The sequence below is a fragment of the Sylvia atricapilla genome, chromosome 4, assembly GCF_009819655.1.
Source record: "Sylvia atricapilla isolate bSylAtr1 chromosome 4, bSylAtr1.pri, whole genome shotgun sequence".
NCBI lineage: Eukaryota > Metazoa > Chordata > Aves > Passeriformes > Sylviidae > Sylvia > Sylvia atricapilla.
Genome location: NC_089143.1, coordinates 43,423,317 through 43,442,390, shown reverse-complemented (window position 1 = coordinate 43,442,390; position 19,074 = coordinate 43,423,317). Strand labels below are relative to the sequence as shown.

At 36.7% G+C, this 19,074-nt stretch overlaps 1 protein-coding gene across 1 annotated transcript in view; it reads left to right on the top strand.

Moving 5' to 3' along the window:
- Window positions 1–19,074, top strand: part of LOC136360017 (uncharacterized) — a 58,722-nt gene that overhangs the window by 17,500 nt on the left and 22,148 nt on the right. Inside the window, exons 13-17 of the mRNA XM_066316901.1 lie at window positions 1,347–1,543; window positions 3,765–3,829; window positions 4,104–4,210; window positions 5,589–5,700; window positions 9,015–9,114. Coding sequence (XP_066172998.1) covers window positions 1,347–1,543; window positions 3,765–3,829; window positions 4,104–4,210; window positions 5,589–5,700; window positions 9,015–9,114 — 581 coding nt within the window. The remainder of the gene's footprint in view (window positions 1–1,346; window positions 1,544–3,764; window positions 3,830–4,103; window positions 4,211–5,588; window positions 5,701–9,014; window positions 9,115–19,074) is intronic.

The window sequence follows — 19,074 nt, the reverse complement described above, 5'->3', positions numbered from 1 at the left end:
TAAGAGTTCACTGGTATTTTTGCTTACTTTCTTCCAGACTTTGTGGATTTATGTTATACAAACTGTGTTCATGTAACCTTTGCTGATAAACAGTTCAGTTGTATGTTCAGCACATTGTTACCAGTACCACCCAAAAATAATTAAATTGAGGGATAGGCTGGTTTCAGTTTGTATGAAGGACCTGAAGGTCATTGGCTTTAATGAGTGTGGTAAAGTTCACCACCTTTCATTATTAGGACCTTTTCAGAACAATTTAGCTTTTGCACGGAGCTGTATCTCTTTTAACTCCTCTTTCTGTACTCATTTTATGTGTGTGGCACACTTGTACAAATTTCAGACTTCCTGTGAGAGGGAATGGAGCAGGTAGCCTTTTTAGAAGAATTTTTGCACTCTTGTTTTCATTCTCAGATACTTCTGAAAATTCTCAGTAAGTAAATGAATAAATTCTCAAGTTCTCTGTAAATAACTGAAAGCCTTTTAGCTGGAAAAGCAGATGCCTGGATCTTGTCCACATAATCCTGAAAATTCTGCCCTGCTGCTCTAATGACCAGTATGTGCCTCCTATTATGAGTTATTTGAGCACGTTTTGTTTACTTTGCTTGTGAGAGTGTGAGGAGGAAGAGGAATATTTTAATTTATGAGCATGCTCATAATTTCACTCATTTCTTTTTGTTGTACCTTATAATTTTCTATTAGCTCTGTCTTCTGTGTGCTGAAGATATTAACTTTCATGTCTTTCTGTTTTCAGATTATGACATCCCTTTGTATAATTTATTAACATGTGAAATTATCCTTTGTAGGTGTGATTATTCCTGTTTCCTACTTCCCTTAATCTCTGAAGTTCCCAGTGCAGTTTGTTCTTCCTGCTTTAACTGCCTTTTTACAAATCCAGAGTGCAAGATGAACTTAGATGTCTTCACTGTCATGCTGTGTGTGCTGCTGTAGCCAAATAGGGCTAAAGTCAACCATTGTTTATTTTACTCCAAATTTACATCTTTAATTATAGTCCTCCATCTCTTTCTGCTTCTTTTTACTTGAACTGTTCCTGTTAGTGTTCTTCTCCATTCCCTTTCATACATCCATGTTTGCAGGTGGTATCTGTTGTTATATCTCTGTTTCTTCACCAGACAATAGAGTACCAATAGACTTGTATTATTACAGTTGAGCAGTTTGTTCAGGGCTTTTTTTTAGTGTATGTTCCTGTAGAAACAACCAGATAAATCATAACTCTTGACAGGTATTACTTAATTGGCCATTACTATACAATTTGGTGTGTTGTTAATATTTCTTTTCACTTTTCCTTTGTATTTATATGTTTTTTTTTCCTAATGTTTTTCACATTCTAGGCACAACATAGGCTTTCCCATTGTGGAATGTTCCTCTGAAGGAGACTTTATTCTTTCCAAACCACCAGACACAGGGGGTCTAATCTCTTTTGGTACTGTAGCTGAACAGTTGGTGTATGAATTGGGCAATCCTCAGCGCTATCTTTTACCAGATGTTACATGTGACTTTTCCCAGGTTTCCATCACTGAAATTCCAGGTTAGTCCTCTTTCATGTAAAGATATCTGTGTCAATGAAGTATGTTAATCAAACAAAAGCAGCTACTTTAATTTCTGTGTAGTCTCTGCATATTTCTTGTTAAATCAGTTCCTTAGAGTCATGCTGTATTAAATTGATACTTTCAAGGACTTGTGCTAGAAATTGCTTTAGAAATTTAAACATAATCGTACTTATTTTGCTGGCTGACTAATTTATATTTTTGATCACTACTCCTTTTGCTTTACATTTTAATGCATGCCTTGCACCTGTCAAGTCCTTAAACTATGTATTCAGTATGAAGAACATCGAGACAGTTTCACTATGATTTCAGTAATTTTTTAAACTGCAGCTGAATTCCTTTTATCAAAAAAATGTTTTGTACATGTTTATAGTTAGGGCATTTGAAGTGTTGGTAACAATGAAAGGCTGTGTCTTTCAAGTAACTACTTGGTAATGTTGGTTTTTTAGATGGTTAGGTGGATCATAGCATGATTAAGAGAATCTTTTTTTAAAAAGCTCATTTGCAATCCTCAAAACACTTAAGAGCCAGTAGACTAAAGATGAATATAATTTTAGTTGAGAATTCAGCTTCAGAAGAAAAACAAAAAACCCCCCGGCTTAAGGAATTCCAAGAGCTGTTATTTGAGTAAGACAGCTTAAAAAAATTTTATCTACTGTCATCTAAAATTTGCTTTTTACTGCATCTATATTATATTCTTTCCTTCTAATGGAACTTACTTGTGACAGGATGCCAAGTGTCTTTCTAAAGCTTAGAACAATCGAAATCGCAAATAAAAAAATCAGTGGGATAAAACTGAAAATGTGGTAACATAAAAAATATTTTTCTTGAGTAATAAAATACCATAGCATGGTACAGTGAATCTTCTGCTCATGCAACATAACCAAATAGCAGTCTGATAAGGCCAGCTTGCTTCTCTTAGCCCCTAGATTTTTTCTTTTTAAAAAAAGAAACCCTAACCTTCCTATGAACTTTTAGCTTGCAAATGACCTGATATGACATGTTTGAACTTAAAATGAACTTTCACATGAACTTTCAGTTAGTCTTCTTAGAAATATAACAGATGGAAAATGGGCAGATTGCTTAAATATTTTAAAGTCCTTTGACATGTACACTAGTAAAAACAGGCAAGCTGTCTAATTTTGCTGTTTATGTTGCCAGTTTTATTGTCCTGCTGGATTACTTGCAGTGTTTGAGCTGAGAGGTGCTTGTTTTCTTTTCATCAATGGATGCTATGCATTTGGTTTTGTGGTATTTTTTTTCTTTGTATTACGCTTTCACCTGGAACATAAACCTCTTTCAGATCTTCACCCTGAATAGAGGGATGTCATTCTGTATTGAGAGAGTTAAATTAATCTCATGTCAGTTTTGAGTGAGAGTCATGGTGTTATTTGAGTGGTGTGTAACATTTGTACTAATGACATTTACTTATTTTTGGTCTGTTCTGATCTGATCTTTTCAGAGTGTTTGTGTAAAGCTTTGAACTGCTGCTTAAATATTTGCAAACACAGGTTAGGCACAGGTGAACTACACTATAATTCTGTCTCTCAGACATGAGGTGCCAGTCTTGCACTGCTGATTTTCTACAGCAGCACCTACTGATTTTCTCCAGCTCAAGCTTGAACTTGATGCCATCACAGCAATTTTCTCCATTTGTTTTTGGCATTAATGTTCCTAGTAGTGAACATGGTTGTTGCCCTGGAGCATATATTCCGACTGTTTCTGTTATTGACAAGAAAGCTAAAGTTAAGTTACCCTTCACTTTCTAAGCTCTCAGCCAATAGCTCTCACTGGTTTCTCACCTTGTTCTGATTCTTTACCAAGTGAGGGACAGCAGTCCACTCCTGCCATCTGCAGTAGTATGTATGCTCTGTGTGTGTGTGCAATAACCGGATATTAAGAGGAAAATAACTATTGAGTCTAATGTCCTAAGGCTACTTTGCTAAGTATGTTTTAAGTGCGTGAATAAACATTTCCATCACCCTTTTAAAAGGCTTCTGGAAGTCATAAATTCAGTCACCACTTTGCTGCTGTTCTTTCTAAGGCAGGAAGGACTGTTCTCTGAAAGATTCTCTTTCCTGCAGCAGTACAGCTATCAGTAATTTGCTTTTTATTTAAGTGCATTTGATTAATATGTATCACAAAATTATGTCTTTGAAGTTATATTGAGGAAGCTGAAATACTGATTTTCAACCACTATAGGTTTTGATGGTGGAGCAGTGAAAGTTTGTGGCGCAAAAGGATTGCCTCCTTCAACATTTTATAAGGTATTACCTCGTTTTGTGTCGTGAAAGATATATTTTGATTTACAAAATCTTACATTTTGGAGAAAAATGCTAAAACTTAGCACTATCCTCATCTTCTCTGCCTCAAGAGTAAAAGAAAGAGGTGGAAAATTTGAAACGCCAAACCTTATTTGATACATAAAAACCTGTTACTTTGTTTAAAAAGTGTATATTTGTACAGCTAATGATTGCCAGAGGGCATTTATAGCCTGTCAGTACGGAATTCCATGTAACTTCATAATCCCTTTATCATTAGGTAAATGCCACTTATCTTGATGGCTTCAGAGCTACTGCCGTCTGTCCAGTGGGAGGCCCAAAGGCAGTAGAAAAAGCAAAACGCACTGCAGAAAGTATTCTGCAAAGGTTGGTAATTGAGTCTTGGAAGGGGTTCTGGCTTTATTTTTTTTTTCCTTTCCAGAGGTGATGAAAATAGAACAGTGAGACATGATGGCAACATTACTAACCTTTTAAGGATCCTAGATGATTATAGTTTTCCTATTGGGATGACATTTCAGAACTTAAGTAGCATTTTCAAGAAACCTGTTTTCAGTATGTAACTGCTCTTCAGTTACATTTGACAGAGTGAGAAAAGTGCCAAATACATTTGAAAATAGGTGGCTGGAAAGAAACTCAAGTTAGTGAGGAACAAGCTGTGATTGAGATTAAATTTCATTAAATGCCAGAGATAAACCCATGTGAAATGAGTTTTCAGCAACTTTCACAGAACTTTTTTATGAGAAGTCGTGCTGATAGGAAATTTAGAAAGTTTACTGAGTTTGTGTTTAAAACACACTTACTTTACTACCTTCTAAAATGTGACCCAGTGATTGTTTTTTTGTCTTTTGCTAGAACGGAGTTACAGTTCCAGGGCAGAGTGATAAACTTTCAGTTGTACTGTCATTCCACCATCTTTTGGCAGTATGTTCCTCTTAAATATAATTCCATATCAGGAATCTCTCAGTGCTTACTCCAGTAGTTCCAGTCTTTCTAGTTAGGAGATCTGTTTCCTTGTGCCATGCTTTATATAAAGCTTCCTCCCTGTCCTGTTGTAGACCCAGGCAGAAACTACACTTGGAAAGTCGAAATCCAAGGTTTACTGTGAACTTGGAATGATTGTTCTACATGCCTGCGTGCAGTTCTGTGGTGAAGGAGTTTTCTGACTTCCCTCAAGAGATATGGCAGATGAGAGCAGCCTGATAGGGGCTCTGTAATTGCTAATGATAAAAGCTTGTGTCCAAGAGCTATTGAGAAAATCAAGGAAGCTGAGATGACTCAGAGACTCAGAACCTCGGGAATGCCATCTTTCTGGAAGCTAGGTGATTATTTCAGGAAAAAAAAATAGAATGGTGTTTTCCATTTCATGTTTGCTCTTGGACATTATTTCAGACTGGACTATGTGAATCTTTGTCTGATTGAAACAGATTGTGGTGCTGCTGCTGTCTCTGTGAAATCAGGAAATTATTTCAACTTGTTTACTGTGCTCTCTTGAATCAGGGAAAAGTGCTGTAATTACATTTATAACAACAATGATACATTAGCAATGTCTTCAAAATGTTCTGCCAAACCAAAAAATGTTGCTTGTTCCACCAAGCAGAATATATATCCTAACAGAATTCTAAATTTTCAACTGATAAAAGCTTTTATACAGCTGCTTGATAGAGTTAACCTCTGTGGACCACACAGGGCTACTTCAGATAATCATTTCAAGACAGTTTACTAATAAAAAAATCATTTGTTGCAGGACTCGTCTTATTTTCAGTCAGCTTGGATATGGAGATTACAGTGCAGTGAATGTACAGGTTTTAGGGTCTGAAGATACATATGGACCCCATGCTAGAAGGAGTATAGATGGTGTAAGTATGCAGTGGAGTGTTCTTAAACTTTTACTGACCTCTTTTTATCTTTGCATATTATCTTTTCCATAACTTTAAAGGAAGTCACTATCATCTTGGGAATTTCACCACTTCATGTTTCGGAGAACTCACTGTCACTACTTAATGTATAAAATTAACACTGACAAGGTCTTTGCAATATTGAACAGAAACATTGATATGAAATAATTCAAAAACGTTGTTGTACTGTTCTGATATTCTCCTAAAGAAATACCTTAATATAATAACTTCTGTGGCATAGACTTAAATTGCATTAGATGTAATGCTAAAAGACCACATTATAAATATTGCAATCAGGAAATCTCAACGTTAAAGTTGCCTGTGTGACTTTAAAATTGTCTGTGAGTACTACTTGAGAAAGAATCTTCAGCTATGTAATTCTGCACAATGACTGCATATGTAAGAATATAAATGATGGCCATAGCCATCACAGTGCAGCTGTGATATCCATGGTCTGCTTTCCTAATCTAGAGAAAGCAAGTCCTTTTTAAAGGAAAAAGACTGTAAATCATGTCCTCACTTAGACGCAGTTTAAATATTTAGACAGTATAGTTTGTTCCAAAACGGTAGCATTTAATTCTTTGTCAGTGGCAGTCTTGCAAAGCTCTTAAGGTACACGTGGCAAAACTCAACTCTGAGTTTGTTTTTAAGAGGGCTGACATTTAATAGCCAACAGTTTGTATCTGAAGGAAATGAGAATGTGATATAGAGAAGGACAGTAGACTTGTTACTAGTGAAATTGAGTGTTCTTAGAAATTGGTCAGGTTATATCTGCAGCTATTCATTTCAGTGCTTGAGTTTCAATTTCCTTCAGCAAAGAAACAAGAGTTGCTTCCTGAAGTTTCCTGAGCTTTATAATGTGGTCTTTTTCATTTTAAGACTATAAAACCTGCAATTTTAAGTCTCTTACTAAGAGTAGAGAATCAAGATTCTGAAACATAGGAACAGATGTTCCAGATGTTCAACTTGTGTGTTCTGTTTGTACCAACTCCTTATTACACACTGTAATATATTCTTTAATTGAATTGTTATATAGGAAGTTTTCTGTCTCATTGTACAAAGTGGGTAATGAGTTGAAGAAGCACTTCCCATGAAGAGAGCAAAAGCACTTTCTCCCAATTGTTCAGTTTGCCTTGCTTATAGTAAGACTAAAGAAATTTTTTAAAGAAAGAGTATTTGTAGTACTTTCTGTATTTCCAGCCTCAGTTCCCAGGTCTTATATTAAAAGTAAACAGTGTTATTGCCATTGTATGTGCTTCTCATACATGTCTGAAACAGGATGTGAGAGCTAAGGCTGGAATACAGGAAATCGCTCTATTGCCTTTATCCTTCATGCTTCCTCCAGCGTTTTAGAAGAAGCTAGCCAGGAGATCTTTCATCTGGAAAGCAGCCGTGGTAGCTTCAGAAAAAGGGTTGGGGAGTGGAGTTTGCTTTTCCATTTAAAGTACAAAGTCATAGAATCCCAAGCAAAACATATACTCCTGGGTCTTCAGGTAAGGATAATGTAGTCCCTTAAACACTCTTTCCTACCATGTCTTTCCATGCAAAATTAGACCTGATTACTTGGGTTACAAATCACAGTGCTCAACACCAGAGCCATGCTATGCTAGGCAGTGTATTAACACATAAGGAAAATAGTTTGTGCTTCGGAAGTTCTACCACCTGAATTTGAAGCAAATATGTAAGTGGATACCAAGACAGGGTAAGTTAAACAATCTTTGGAGCTCAGTATAGATACATGGTGTGGCTGGACTACTTCCTATGCACATTTGTCAAATTGATGCAATGGTTACCCTTTGCAGCTGTGAAATCACTGTGTCTCCCAGCCTTAGGTAAGCCTGCATACTGTAGTCTGAGTTCCTGTGTGGAGTATTGACTGTTCCTGACAACACAAAATATCCTTGAGAAATAGGAAAGAGGGGCAAGCACTTCTTTTTCTCAGAGTTCTCTGCCTGTTGAAGTGATTGCTGCCTGTCACTGATAGATTGCTTCGTCACCACCAGCCCGGTGTGAGCTAGGAGGGGACCTGAATCAGTACTGAGTAATTTTAGTGGTGTTTTGATTTTTAGTATCTCCTGGTCTGTTGGGGAGGAAAGAGTTATGACAGTGACTCCTTCAGTCAGTGAGTTTGTGGTTTGGAAATCTGGGATGTGTTTCATGTAAAAGCTATTTATTAATAGTACATCAGGCATTTGAGCTTGCTGCATAAAAATTGTATGTGCTGTGTTTGTTTTCTGGTAACCCTTTGTCAGTTGATTTCCAAGACATTAAGATTTTGTTGTTGTTGTTTTTTGTTTTGTTCTGTTTTGTTTTGTTTTGTTTTAATTCTGATACTGTAAGATTAGTGGTTTCAGTCTATATACCCAGTTTTAGTACTGGGTTCATCCACTCAAAACAGGATTCAGCATATTTTCATAGACCATTGTATCTTGCATTTGCAGGCAAGGAGGTAAACATGGACGTTTAAAGGGAGTGTTGATTATATGCTACACTTTAGAACCAAAAAGCAGATGTGAATGAATGAATATGTTTTTTTTGCAAGAATGTTTCTGGTTAATTACTATTGGTAGTAATTTAGTGACTCTTATGATAACTTTGGGAACATTGAATGTTAAAATTGTTCATTTGTTTGGTTTGTTTTACAGCTGCATTTTTTTTGTGTATTGGTTCCAATGGTAGATCCTTCAGTGGCTGGAAATAGAATTTTTGGGGAAATAAAATTTGAAGTGAGAGACAATGCTTATAATGTGCAAGGACAGTACTGATTTGGTTTACTTTCAGAGGGAGTATCTGTTCTTTTCTCTGAAAACATGATGGTTTTTACAACTTCTGTTCTCACATTTATCTCCCAAGGATTAGGTTTGAATTCTTTTCTGTAGACAGATCTGCTTCCTTCTTGATGCAAAGAGATCTGAACCTGGCTCTAACCTGGCCCTAGAGTACTGTCCCTGCACTTGGAATAAGAGCAAAGTTTGTTTGCCAGTTCCACTGAGTAAAGCCAAGTGTTTGGTATTGTTAGTTACCAGCACTTGATTCTTGGAAAATGCTGCAGAAAAGGCACAGTGACCTAGTGACGTGAAATATCCAACAGTTGATTCAATGGTATTCCAAAATTAAGATCATGAGAAGTTAACAGTTAAATTGTAGTGACGGTGGATAAAAAAAGTCATGGATTGATTGGATTTGAATGCTGAGCTGAAGTTATTTTTCAGTTTTTGTAAAATTACCTGATGTTCTGCGTCTAAGATAATCTAATTTCGGACTTTTGGAAGCAGGGTCCTCGGGAAGCTGTTCTTTGGCTTGCTGTACACCATAAACAAAGAGAAGCTGTGGAAATCTTCTCCAAAGAGATTGCACCAGCTGGAACTGGCATGGGTAATTATTCATACTATCTTCCAAGAAATTTAAAGTTACTTTTTATTCTCTGAGCATGACTAGCACCCAAAACCTTAGTCATGTTAAGCTTCCTTATGTTGTTCCTAGTGAAATAATAACTTTTAAAGGTATATAAGCTTGGTGTGGAAATGTGACAGGATTATTATCAGAATGATAAAATGAAAGTTCTGGAAGTTTGCCATTTAGAGTCATTATTCTTCCCTTGCTGCTACTGTTCCTCCCTGTTTTTTTTTCTCCTTTTCCTCATCTGTCTGTTTTCCTACATGTCACTGATGTGCAACAGTGATTTACTTTTTTAACATGCTCCTGAAACTTAGTAATGCTCTTAGACTTCATGGGAAATAAACACCAAGTGCTACTCAACTGTCAAAAATACACCTCAGTGTTCATCTATAACACTGCAGTATATGAAGAAATGTGCAGTTTGAGAGTTTGGAAGGTTCTCTTCATATTCCATTATCTGGTGTTGCTACAAAGGATTTTAATTGATGCTACTGTACTTCTAACTGTTTAAAGTATAACTGCGTGTGTGAGTAATTACAACGTTCAGGTATAATTTAAAAAATTTAATGCTGCAGTCATGGTGCTGACAATATGCATCTTAATTCAGTGTGTATTAAGTATCCAACTTAAATTCTCATCCTGCAGTATTAAGTCTTAACCTCAAATTATTCTGTCCTCAGCATTTGATTTTCTCGTGTATTGCAACTGTTGCAAGATTTATGTTTTAACTGATGTGTGAGGTAAAATCTAAACGCTGGAATTCAGTTAAGTCCATCTTAGTTTTGAGGGTGTATTTTTAAGTATTTGCTTGAAGGTCATGTGATGTGAAATGACCTATGCTTCTACTACTTGCCAAATGTTTATTCCAAAAATAGGCACATTTGGTTTTTGTAAATGTCATTGGTTTCTCTAAATTTTCTAGGAGGCCTACTGTTTGATTACTTTAAGCAAATTTTTTTTCTGTTCTACTCCCATGTCTCTTAGGTGTCACCACTATAACTATGAGTTCTAAGCTCGTTGATGTGTTTTGTGCATAAATCATGAATACTCATCCCACTTCTGTTATCCATTCCAAATGAATTTAAATTATGACAGCCTAATTTGAGGACTAGAGTTTAGATATTTTGCAGTGGCTTCTGCATACCCTAAAGAAGACTATATCTAGGATTTACTTTGATCTTTAAAATTAAATTCTATCGGCTTAATCTGAAACTCTGAAGTTTCATAGCAGATCTAAAATCCTGATTAAGGAAGGAATAATTAGGCGTTGTCTTAAAATTAAGGAACTAATTTTTTTTGCAATGGGTCAAAAATTGTGTAGAATTGTGCACATTCTTACATTCTGTGTTGTGTTATAGTCTTTACAGTGTTTGCAGAGAACAGTTAATGCAGGTTGGGTTTTATTTTTCTTTAGAGTTATATTTATAGAGACAAGGTCAGGGCTTGGTCATTCTTTTCTTTTATTTTTTTGTTGACCCTACAGTATAGATATGATCATGCAGAACTAAGTGTAAATAGTCATTGAGATAATACTTGAAAATTTTGCCGTTCTGAAGGCTGATCAGTGGTCAGCATTTACCACAGATATAAATTGCTTCTAAAGACTTGGAGTTTTCCTTGTGCATGAAGGATAGTATTTTAAGTTGGACCAAACTATCATTTCTGTAACTAGTTAGTGAATCATAATTGAAGTAGTTTCTCCTTTTTCATAGTGATTTGTCCATAGCAGACTACAAAAGTAAAAATCTATTCTTACTATTTATTCTATGTATGCATAGACAATGCCCTAGAAAACATCCTTTTGAATTAAAGAAAGCTGGGTGGATTTTAAAATCATTGTTTATTTGTAAGGTCCAAAACTATTGGACCTTACAAATACAATTATATACAATTGCTGTGTATATAAACCACATTTGAGGTCTGAAAGTGTTGGTTTTATTAGGGGTTCAATTTTTTCCTTTTACCACTGATCTTTGTAGAAAAAGTGAAGAATCCAGATGGGTTGGGTAGAGTATGTGTAGAATTGAAACTGAGTTACTGTAACACGTGAACATCTGTGTCTTGAGGTGGCTGGTGAACTTTCAATTCTTGTTATCAGGGCTTTCAGTGACGAAACAAAGGCATTCCTTTGTGGAATAGGGTTACGCAGAGTATGTGGATGATGGTTTGGGTGCTGGGTTTGTTTCCTGAAGGAAGAGTTTAAGCTTTTTAGAACATCCTGTAGAGGTTTTTCTCAAAAAACCCAAATCTGTCTCAATTCATAGAGCTGCTGCTAATGAGCAGCAAGGGAAAGTCTATTTCTGGAATCATTTGAGGTATCTAGTGATGAATAGTGCTTTTCCTTGCCAGGTACAGGACTGCAAAAAGATTTTTGACCTCTGTGACTTAAATTGATACTATCAAAGGCTGTCAGGGCTGTTTACTGACATGCTTCCAAGTGCTTGAACAACCACAGCCATTCTTTTTTTTTTAATTTGGAAGATATACTGCGACTGCTTCATACAGTCACTTCTTTCACTTGCTGTTGTGTGGTAAATTTCTGTGTGAAATGAACCTGTGCCCATGAACTCTTACATAAGCAGAGAAGGATCAGGTTTGGGATCTAAATGCTTAGTAAGCTACTTGTTGATGTGGAATATGTTTAAAACAGTGATTAAGAAGAATGTTTTTAATTTTCTTTCTTCAGTGAGATTTAGAATTTTGCAACACTGCCAAAGAGTAATTAGTGGTGTACTAATAACTGCATCAGCTTAACGATGCTTAGTTTCTGACAGTAGTGTAGAATTCCAAACCTTGCTGTGATGAGCAGAACAAGGAATTCTTGATGCTTAATTGTCTTAAAACGGGCATCTCCACAGACAAGACTTGTAGAGATGGTTAAGTGATCTTGGGAACAGAAGCCAGAACTAAGACTGTTGAGATTGTTGTTGTACTAAGTGAATTCCCTAGTAACAGCACCTGGTGTTCATTTACCTCCTCCTTTTCCCTGAGCTTTTTCATTTCTCTCCATTTCATTTTTTGCAAGTGATTACAATTCTCCAGAGTGTCACAGCTTCAGTGAGAGGCTGAGCATGCCCCAGGGCAGTGTGGTCACCCTCGTGGGAGGGTGAGAGCATCCACAGACAGAGAACCCAGAACCTGAGCCTTGCATGCCCTGTGTAAGTGCTCTGGGCAGCGAGCACCTGACGTCCCATTCTGTACAGTGCTGCACCACGTTTTCTCCCTGGACTTTGAATAAGACTAGCTGTGGCTGCAGTCTCTTACATGGATAGAGCATGCCTGTCAAATGTGGGTCCGTGCTTTGCGCATGGATCTGTGTAATCTAGCAACACGTGGCTTTGTTCTCCCCAGATGGCAGCAGTTCTGGGGATACACACCAATTGAGATTTTAAGTATGAGTGGCTTTTCCTGATGAAATAATCCTTTAAACAACGAAGTCCTGTGTTTCCTGATGGCCAGCTTGGTCACGCTCCTCCCAACTCTCCTATGTTAGTTCACTTCCAGGAGGTGAGATAGTGACTACGAGAGTCATTGCAAATAGCCCTTCTTTCTTGTTCTGCATATTCTGTTAATGAAGAACAGAGGAAAAGCAGGAACAAATTACAAATCTTTCATAATGGACATGAGGGAGGAAGAAGTTGTTGACTTGCAGAGTGGTGTCACTCGAACTGAAACACTTCATTCCATTATTTTTGCACATTTAAGAGTGACATTTATAAAAAAAAGTACACTTTTAGATCTGTACTGGACCAAAAGGAAAAAAAGAACAAAAAAGGAAATGTTGTCTCTTCTGCTTGGACTCTATCTAGTAGTTGAGGAGTATTGCTTTTAACTATATTCTTCTTTCCCGTCAGTAGCAGTCTGGTGCTCGTTACTCTTAATTGATGTGTAGGTAGTTGTACAGATAATAATCATCATATATAGTACCTTTCATCTGAGAACCTTTAGCAAGCTGTGTAAAGATGATCAGCTAAGCTTTCTAACGTCTAGTACCATTGGAAAATAATCTGTCTGCTTTACAGATGGTTTCCTGAGATAGTGAAAGAAAGCATAACCACAAAAGAATGTGAATCAGGAGTCCTTGGTTCTGTTTTCCCTGTAAGAAAGACTGAAGAGCAACTCCACTAATATTTAAGGGGACCAAGCTAGCTGAAGGTTAGGAATGTGGAGTAGAGGAGAAGAGAGATTGAGAAAAGAGATTTCATGGTTCAGAGTAAGGGCGGAGAGTCAAAAGATCTCCTGCTGAGTATTTTGTAGTGAAATCCAGAAGCACTGTCACTTCTGGTGTTTCATCAGGTGGTTTTAGCCTGCTAGTCACTACTTGTGGAGCTGTCAGCTGGAGTTGGTTGGTAGTTTTATTTTGGCAATATCATAATATGAAAATTACATATTGTATGTAAACTACATACTAATTTCTTAATGAATGAGTACTAAAAGCCTAGTTTTGCTGTTTTTCACTTAGGCTGAATTTAAATCACTTGAGTCAAAATGTTTTACCTATTTGCCTGATAACCTTTTGAGGGAGTTTTCAGTTGCAGATTTTTCAGAATTCACAGGGGACAGCAGTAAGATGAAAATAACTTCTTTTCCTTCCTGTGATTAAAAATCACATCACAGTAATTTTGTTGAGGAGGGATCATAATGCTTCACTTCAGAGGCTTAAAACTTTGGATGTTAGGTCTTGAGTATCAGATGTGCTTTTAGCAAATATAGAGTCTTAATGTAAGTATTTAATAACTTCTGACTTTGCAGCATATGATTTTTGGATATGACAAAATTTTTGGGCATTTGTATGTCAAGGATGATAAGACTTAGGCCTCATCAAAGGAGAGCATTGTGTAGCTTCTGATCAATTTGAGAGTGCTGATTTCCCCTCCTTTCCCTCCATATCGGTAGAAGGACAACCATCTAAAGGCATTGTGTTCTTCTGAAATTCCCAGTTTCTTATGAAATCACGTCCTCTGCATAAAAAGAAGGAATGCTGTCTCTGTGTTCAAATGGGCTGAAGCGCTTGTGCTCTGCAATATGCAAGGAGTTAGACCTGCAAGAGAGAATTTTGAGATGTTGCAATTTTTAAGAAGCTTCCATAGTCAACAATGACTGAGATTTTCATAGTTATTCCCTGACTTTCTTTCCTAATGCTTTTTAAATTTCCATTGTTTTTGTTGAAAGCCCAGCAGGACACGTTAGCATTCTTGCACAGAAATAGTTTTTAAGTACTACTAAAACTGCAGATGCGACTCTTAAGCCCAGAGAAGAATTTGAAGTTACTGTATATAGATATGCTGTGTTGGCGAGTGATTTGTTGTTTATTTTTTGTTTGGAATGAAAAACATTTACTGTAAACTACTGTTGAGTATGGTATTTAGTTCACAAGTTCAAACCCTTACTCAATTTTCATTTGGATTATGCTGTTCTGATGAACTTAAAGGGATACGTACTATTTTTAAAAAGGTCAAACACCTCTTATCCCATCTTTTAATATTTTTCTTACAATTAATACTTGACTTTAACCCTTTAATTGATAAAAATATTCTTTCTGTTTAGTCCTCAATAGTCTAAAAGTTGGTAATTTCCAGGATTTTTTTTTAACAGCAAGCAACGAGTTTGTTTGGCTTTATGCGTGTCAGTTTCCTGAAAAAAATAGTAACTTTTCAATCAGTCTTTACTGTTCAGTCCTGATAGTGGGGTCTTCACAGATGTTTCCCTGTTCTGTAAAGTGGGATTCCTATGCTTGGCAGTGGAGAATCCTGGACAGATAGGCTCAGATTTTTAAATTTGTAGTATCCTATGGGACTTCAGTGCAGTTCTGCAGTGTTCAGTCCATAGACAGTTCACCCTCACTTCATAATAGCTAGCAAACACAGACCTGGTTTGTATCACTCAGTGAAAATTTCTTCATTACTACAGTAAGCCAAATGGGTAGAATTTAAATAATTTCTGTTGATTTGATGTCTTTATGTTGTTGTCTTTAATTCAGATACTTTATTCTGAATGAAATGTGGAATAGAAGAGGCTCAAGAAAAGCCTCACTGTGGGAATTTGGCATTTATAGTTTGACAGGGGGTTCAGTAGCTAAGAAATGTTTTACTAATAGCTGAAATCATGTGCTGACCCTTATTTCACATTAAAATGACCGGAGTTTGACACTAAGATGACAGCTGGTTAATACAACTTGAGATTTTAAAGTGCTTGAGTATATGTAAATATTTTGACTGATGTCCTAAGTGTCTTGGAAGATACTTTTAGAAATGTCCTTGTTGTAGCAGTTCACTGCAGTCCCCATTTTTTTTTTGAGAGTAATACTGCATAAGATAAACTATCTGCTGTTTTCAGAGGACACAGATAGAATAACTAAGAACATGCAATTGACCCTTGTAAAAATAGATTGTATGCATTTTGTACTGGTGCTCAACCATATTGTAAGAACTGCTGAGTATAAAACCTGAGATTTCAATTTTCTCTAGTATGATCACTTAAAAAATAATGCTTGACAAGTGGACTACTTTGCCTAGTTTTATATATAAAAACATGTATCATTCCTTAAAATATGCAGTAAATACATTAATAACTTACTGGCTGAGTTAATTAAATCACTAGAAATATAACAGTCAAAAACTGAAAGCTGTTCAGCAAGCGACACTGCTGTATCTTGAAATTTTGTGAAACTTCAAGAATAACCCTTAAGTTTTATTAAACTTAAAGTGCTTAAAGCTTTTTAGATTTCAAGTAATTGGAGCATTTTCATGCTTTTTTACTCCAAAACATTTTACAAACTGCTTCATGCAGTTGATCATCCTTCATGTATTGCATAATGGTTTATTCTGTTGAGAAATACACAAAATTGTACAGCAGGGTTTATTTTTTTTTGACAGAAGTAGATTAAAGAATAATACTAATAATCCAAAATTAGGGGTGACCATTCAAATAGGATTGGTACAGGATAGAGAGAATATTAAGGAGGCAAAACATCAGGCTTTTCTACCATCTGTAAATCCAGTGGGGAATAATGAGAGCTGGAAGGAATGAGGCTTGTTTTTGCTGGAAATTTGTGTCTCATAGGTTCATAGCAAGTTCCAACCAGGGTTTTTTCTGCTGTGAGGCATTTTACAGGGTGTGGTATATATGACATAGATTATAATGTATTAGAACATGGTGGTTCTTCATATTGAAATACGTGCTTATTTGGGCTGATTTTATGCATCTTTTACCAGGGCTGATTTTCAGTGGATACATTCCCTGAATTGCCCCAGCTGAGAGCAGCATTGTTTTTCCCAAGTAGTCTTTTCTTTCCCTGCTACCTCTGCTCATGAAATTTATCAGAAACTTGCTGTCTTTTCCAGCATATCATACGTGATTTTTAGAAGAATTTGTATTTGTAAGTCCATCCAGAGATGGGTTAGAAAAAGATCAAGAGGCAGTTGGAGAGATAAAGCCTACATGGGAAACCAGAAATGGTCAAGCTGTTGTATGAGTGAGTGTATCCTGATTGGGCTTCACCTTCTATTATTTACATAGATATCTGTTCCTACATCTCTGCTCACAGGGGAGTGTTAGTGTGCTTTGGTGTTCTTGAGATTCCTCTCCATCCTTCTAGATTTGGATCAAATTTGCCATTGGACCCAAAATTTGGGAGTCTGCAGGTGTGCTGAAAGAATCATAGATGCAAAGGAAGAAGACCTGACAAATAATTAATTATATGCACGTGTATACACAGAAGATGGTTTGTTTTTTTGGGATGCTTGGGCTGAAAATGAGGAAGACTTAAAGTAGGCTAAAGGAAGGAGTCATAAAATGAAAAGCCAGGATAAGACTGTATGAAGACTTATCAAAGAAAACCACTTTGTAGCTAACTATTTTTTAATTTATTTGATTCAGTATAGATTTAAACCTTTAAGCACAGCTTCTGAGGCATGGGTCCCATACCAGAGCTTAGTCACCTAGAAAGGAGTAGATTTACTATTCTTTGTGCCTGAAGTTTTTCCAACCGTGTCATATGTTTGGGAGCTAATAAAAACAGTGGAATCCCAGTGGTGTAATCCCCAGTGTTCATTGGTTTAAAGTGCCCAGCCACCAGGAGAATTTGTAGTTTCCAGCTTGGTCCCCAGCCAGTGTGAGGAAATGAAAAGCCTTTGGATCAAATGCTTGAACCAAAATAAGTGTCATGATAATTCAGTTTGACACTAAACAAATACTGTACCTACAAAAGAACAGGATATAGATGCATTGAAAGGAAGGTCTCCCATTTAAAGATAATCACCTCATTTTCCAGTGCATCAGTTTTATGCCATTCTGAGGCACAGAAGCTGGCAGAGAGTGGTGGTGAGTTCATTAGCTTGAAGTGAAGCAACTTGTTCAAGAGGTTCAGTGGTAGCAGATGAGATAATAAGTTTATCTGCCTTGAGGCATTAAAGAATGGAGCTTGGGGGAAAAAAAAGGTCATGTGAAGTTTCTGGGAAAGTAGATCTGGAGCTTCAATTTAGCTGAGAATCTTTGTGATTTGAGACTGCAGCCTGATTGATATTCTCTGCAAGTATGAAAAATTGTTTGTGTCGTTGTAGATAAAGATAATTCCTCCAGAAAAGGAGAGCATCTGTACAGATATTTAAGCAAGCCATGCAATGTAAGCATAAAGTATATAAAATATAAATCTTTACAAAAAGTTTTCTTGGTACAGTGGTTGATCCAAGGAGGTCAGAATTTAATTAGCAGAAGGTAGGTCTGTCCACAGTGACAAGTTCACTATTATTTGGTTGTACTGCACCTTCCATTGCCTTCTTGCGGTTTACTGGAGAAATGTAGTAGCAATCTGAGCCCTGGTTTGAGGTGTAGTGCTCTTGTGCTGTTCACAGAATTAACAAACTGGTTGTGGTTTACAATCAGTAATTTAAGATTTGCTTTGTCTTATCTGATTGAAGCCTGTCTAGGAATTCCATAGAGATAAAAATTAAATCGGATTTAAAATTCCTTCCATCATATTTATATTCATATAAACAATAATCATAGCCTGTAACTTAATAGTGTTGCAGCTGGGATTTTGGTGTAGCTTTTCTCAGCTGTTGCAGGGATAGCTGTAGTACCTCGAAAGACAGATCTGCTGTTACAGTAGCTTGTGCTCAGGAACTTCTGGAAGACCAGCAGAAGAAGGTTATCTTAGCCTCGTGGTGTGAGCAATTGTTGCTCTTACTTGGATTGTTTTCTTGTCTGTGATGAGAGCTACTTTGTTATGGTAGTCAAGAATCGCTTGTGTGAAAGCAAGCGAATGAAGAGCTTTTTTTAAAAGCTTTCACGAAGTTGAAATGGATGTTGGAGCAAAATCTGATGTCCCTAATGAGCAGTTCAGCAGCCTAGCAGGAAGTGGCCCATATGACAATCCATAGGTACTTTAACTAGCTTTATGGACCTGTATTTTCAACATGACCTTACTATATCCACCCTCCTTCCCCAGCAACCTCAATAAACAAACTAGGCGTATAATTCAGTAAAATCACTGCAGCTGGTTGTGTTGCTGGCTGGCAGTTCTGCTTGAATGCGTGCACAGGTAAGATGTATAGGGCTGAAACCTCACTGGATTATTTAAAATTGTGTAATACTTACATAAATACTTATTTAAAATTGTGTAATACTTTTGTATTCCATCCACATGTTTTTTAGCAGTACATAGCCAGTAGGGTGGTAGTTAACTTGTGATGCTGTTTCTTTTGAAGGCTTTTTTTTTTCCCGTGTACTATAAAACGTCATAGACTTTTTTTGGGAAGTCACTTCTGATAAGCAGGAATATGGCAAGGCTGTTTAATCTCTGCTGCCACTGGTATGTGTCCACATTGACAAGGCACTGTATCTGAGCCACAACAGCCTGCTGTGGAATATAGCTCATCACTGTTAACGTTAGTATCACAACAGCAGTTACCTGGCTTTTAGTTTCCTTGGAGCATG